The sequence below is a fragment of the Silene latifolia genome, chromosome 11, assembly GCF_048544455.1.
Source record: "Silene latifolia isolate original U9 population chromosome 11, ASM4854445v1, whole genome shotgun sequence".
Classification (NCBI taxonomy): Eukaryota; Viridiplantae; Streptophyta; class Magnoliopsida; order Caryophyllales; family Caryophyllaceae; genus Silene; species Silene latifolia.
In genome coordinates, this window is record NC_133536.1 from 28,711,222 (window position 1) to 28,716,201 (window position 4,980).

Genomic DNA, 4,980 nt, shown 5'->3' on the forward strand with positions numbered 1-4,980 from the left:
GGGCTTATCGTCTTAACAAATTCTCATTTAAGACGGGTATTTACGTCTTAAGCTTAAGACCGGATCAAGTATAATTAGAACATAAAATAAAACAAAAGCAAAAAAAGGCAAATGGAAAAGCAATAGACTTTATCTTATATGCACGAGTGAGACTATACTTGACCCGAATGTTAAGACGGATATTTCCGTCCATCTTGAAGGAGGCTTACTTACTAGTTCGTCTTACTATAGTCTTCCCTATGTTCAAATCTCCTAAATAATATAGGATTAGTAGTCTTCCAATGATATATCAATTAGGAAAATTTTTTAATTAAACAAATAATTTCCTTGCTTGTAATTTCCTTATTTCGTAATTAAACAACTTCATTGACAAAAGTTGGCCCATATCCCCAACTGTATATAAACAAAACGCAGGATTACAATTTACAATCCAAAAACAACACACAAAAACTTAAGATAGAACAACCAACCAAACATCATAATCCAAAAAAAATAATCATGAATCCACCATGCAAAGCAGAATGCACGATTACTTGTTTTTTTACGTGTATCGGAAAGACGAAGACAAAGAAGAAAGATTGTGAAGCTGATAAACCTTACCACAATATAAACCGTAATTTCTCTCTGTCGGTCAAGGAGATTAACCGTACTCGTGAATTAAACCTTCGCAGCTTGATTAAGCGCAAGAAGCTTCATCTCCTGCTCGACCTCGACAATACCCTGATTCATGCGATTCGTGTGAATCGTCTTAGCTCAACTGATAGAGACTACCTCCGATACATCCAAAGGGAGATTGTTGACGGGGGAGTTGTGAACCCGGCGTATATCTATCCGATGCTAGACTATAGTTATGCCCTAAAGATGAGGCCGGGTGTTAAGGAGTTTCTAATGGAATTGAGCCCACTATTTGATATTTCTATCTATACCTTGGCAGGAAGGTCATACGCCAAGGTTGTTGCTGAGATACTCGATCCTTATAAGTGTACTTTTAGAGATATCATCACTAATGAAAATTGTACCACTCCGGGTTATAAGGGACTTGATGTAGTGTTGTACCCGGAGCGTGTAACTGTTATCGTCGATGACTTGAGGGAGGTCTGGAAGAAGCATCCTGATAACTTGATACAAATCAGGCCTTATGAGTTCTTTGATTATCTATCGTTAGGGTTGGGAGTTGAGGAGTTAGTTAAACACGAGTCGACTGATATGGATACTGAGCTGCTTAGGGTTTTGATTCATTTGAAGAAACTTCATGCCCAATTTTACAAGGAGAAGACTCTTGGACATTCACATCGAGATATTAGGAAGTTCATCATCAGGTAAGTATTTCTTACTATCATCCTTTTCTCTATTTCTTTTTCTGCTGCTCGTTATTTTTCTTCACAACTTTAATTTTTTATTTTTTTTATTAAATTAAAAAAAAATACGTTTTTCACTTTTATGAAAAAACCTAAAATTAAAAAATTATTTTCTCGTTTTCTTTAGTTTAATGTTTTTGTGTCTAAATTTTGTTTTGTTTTCTATTCTACGTAACTTTTTAACTGCGTGAATAAACCAAAAAAAAATTGTTAATTTTCTCATTCTTTCCTTCACTGTTTTTTTTATTAGTTTTTTATTTTTTATTTTATTTTTATAAACAAAGAAAACGCAAAAAAAAAAAAAAAAAAAAAAATCAGAAAGCCAAAAAAATTGTACTACTATTGTTTTATAATTCATTATGGTTCAGTAATAATTTTAATAAATTAAAAAACAAAAAAATTTATTATTTGCATTTGATTTTATTATAAACAATGTCTATAAAAAAAAGGAAATTTATTGTTTTATTTTTCTAATCTTATGTTTTTTCTTTTCTATTCTACGTAGTATTTTTTAACTGCCTGAATGAACCGAAAGTATGTTAATTTTCTCATTCTTTTCTTCACTGTTTTTATTTTATTTTTATAAACAAATAAAACGTTATTCTCTTCTATGAAAAAAATAATCAAAAGGCCAAAAAAATTGTACTACTATTGTTTTATAATTCACTATGGTTCAATAATAATTTTAATAAATTTTTTTAAAAAAACTAAAAAATAAATAAATTATTATTTTCTTTTGATTTTACAATAATGTCTTTAAAAAAAGAAATTTCTTGTTTTATTTTTCTCTTCTCTCAAAATAAATAAAAATAAAAAAAGAAGAAAAAAAATCATTTTTTCTTCTTTTTTAAAAATTTAGAAAACATAAAGTGTTTTCCATTAATTTCATACTTTGGGGAATTGGGGCCGAATATATTATAAAGGTAGAAGGTATTCCTTAATACCCGACTTTGATGACAATCGGGTGGAGAGTTATTTTTTGGAGCTTTAGAATTCTATTTTCATGGTTTACTCTACTAAGTTAAATTGGTTGAGCTGATTAGGGAGTGGACGATGTATGTTACAATTGAGATACAATGGTTAGTGACATACGGAGTATATATGTAGGTGTACGGAGTAGTATCATTTTAATGGAGCTTATATCGTACGGAGTATTTGTGACTTGTGAGACTGAGGAGTATTATTTTAACGGAGTTTATATCTTATTTGTGAGACGGGTCGAATATTATTTTAATGGAGCTTACATATTATTTGTGAGAGGCTAATACGAATATTAGGGGAAGGATGAGGTTGATATAGTTTTTGGAATGTCACGTACTAGGCCATTGAATGGTATGCAATTTTATTTTGGGATGATGCATGGCCGAGAACGGAAATTTGGCCATTTAACGGTATGCAATTTTGGGTAAAAACTTAAGTTTTTGGTTATTTAGTACATTATTGTTAATTTGTTACTTAAGTTTGAGATATTTTTGGGTTTATAGATGAATTAGTAGTTCGCAGTTGATGGTCGAAAGAGTGTCTTCGAATTTTAGTGATGGCTAGTATTAGAGATAATCCTATTACACCCTCTATGCCGATTATTGTATTCCAATTCCTTGCTTTGATCATCATCTGCATGCGTCTTTTATGTGTGTGTCATTTATTGCTTAATAATGTGTGTTAATTGTTTTTTCTTATAATAATGCCTACGTGAGAAAAAATAAATCAAATTGTGTAATTAAAAACAAATTAGAAGAAAAATGTGTGCTTACTTAGATGAAAAAAAATTAAATAATTCAAATTATTGCAGTAAGAAATAGTTTAAAACTTTGGCTAGTGTTATAAAATTGGTAACTTATGACATATAATATGGTCATTAATTTTTTTTATATATAAAAATAGAAAATAAACTATGAACTCAAAGACTAACCCTACACATTGTATAATAAATAGTTTAAAACCTATACACATAGCTAATCAAAGTTAGTATATAACTCTTGGTGTTTCGTGTTCAAATTAGGGGGTCGATTTGTGAAACCCGACCTTGTGACTAAGTTTTCGTTTGTTTGAGGTCTGATTTAATTGTAATTACCTAAGATTCGTTTTATGATTCAATGCTTTGGAGCCTACCCGATCAATCGGGGGAGGTCATAGTGATCACGGGATGATTGCGACAAAGTAAGAGCAATGTGTTAACCCTTGAAAAGTTTAGCGGCTACGTACACTACACATGACACAAATTGGTATACATGCGAGGGGTGTAGCCTCGCGCTTCAAACCAAATCAAATCAAATCAAATATAGATAATATAAATAGATCAAAAAGGCACAATGCTTCAATGTCTTGGAGGAAACTCAGTGAAACGGGTAGCCACAGTGATCACGGGATGATCGCGACCAAGAGTATAAGCAATAATGAAACCTTCTATACTGTATCGCCAAGTCATTGCACTGTGTTAGTGGAAAGTTTGTGAACCCGTAAGGGATGAATCATAAGATAATTAGGATCTTAGATCATAATAACGAATAAATCGTGTACTGATTGCGATCGGAATTAAATTACTTAGATGCATGGTATGTGGAGGTAGCAATCTAACCTAAATTGGAAGTTTACACGAAAAAGTGTATAATGGTTTTGATTAGCTAAATGTATAACAATTGAGCAATTATATGATGATGTTTGGGTGAATATTTGGGTTCATGCTCGATTTTTTGCTAAATTAAAGGAGACTTATTAATTATATATGACCATATGTGTTAGCGCATAAGTTGTCAATTTTATAATATATAATCAAAATGTGTGTCTAGTGGATTGTGTATTTACAGGGACATTGGAGTGTTTTACAAGATGGTGAAAGAGGTCTTAAAGTGTCGGAGCTCAAGTTTAATTTATGTCAAATGATAAGGCAACGTCTGGTGGTGTTAAGTTCTCATACCACTATACGCATATGTATAAGTTTTATATTAGTTTTTTGTAACCTCGTGTTATTCCATTAATATAAAAACCTCATGTGGGTATGGTGGTACAAGGCCGAGACTACCGGAGCCATTATCAAAGGAGTTGGTCGCCGAGTGAAGATAATTACAACGAGCGGACGGAAGAAGATTTCATGGATTCATTAATTAATTTTGTCATGTACATGTAAAAAGCTAAAAAAAAAAGATAATAAATAAAAAATAATTGGCGGGACTTAGAACGTCCCCCCGTGGTTTTCTCCCAGAATTTTGGTTTTCCACGTAAAAAAAAAATATCGTGTGTTATCTTTTTATTTGCGTTATTTAGCTTTCTGTCAATTATTTTATGCATCGTTCATTAAAAGATAATCTCACCTATTATCTCGTCACGTTATTAAAAACATAAACAATGTTGTCAAATGAATTTTAATTTTCTGAAAAGGTATTTCACACTAAAATAATATGAGACAAACTCTGAATATGTACATTAGTTTTAACAAAAAGAAAACGTAGAACAGAAAAGATAACCAACAGTCATCTAAACGTTTGCATAATAAAATTATTCTTAAACATCTTATATAAAAGTACATGTGAGGCTGCAAGCATTGGAGGCTCCATTGAAAATATTAAGCTAAAAATGGTTCAAACGAATTTTATTTACTTCACTTCTACGTACATGGTGTTAG

General features: G+C 31.3%; 1 protein-coding gene across 1 annotated transcript; it reads left to right on the plus strand.

Annotated features, from left to right (window-relative positions):
- The first annotated feature begins 498 nt into the window (after positions 1–498).
- LOC141613182 (RNA polymerase II C-terminal domain phosphatase-like 4) lies at positions 499–1,323 on the plus strand. The gene has a single exon (XM_074431921.1). The coding sequence runs from the start codon at positions 499–501 to the stop codon at positions 1,321–1,323; it is 825 nt and encodes a 274-aa protein (XP_074288022.1).
- Positions 1,324–4,980: the final 3,657 nt, after the last annotated feature.

Coding starts and splice junctions, on each gene's coding strand:
- LOC141613182 (XM_074431921.1), top strand. CDS start 499: ATGAATCCACCATGCAAAGCAGAATGCACGATTACTTGTTTTTTTACG.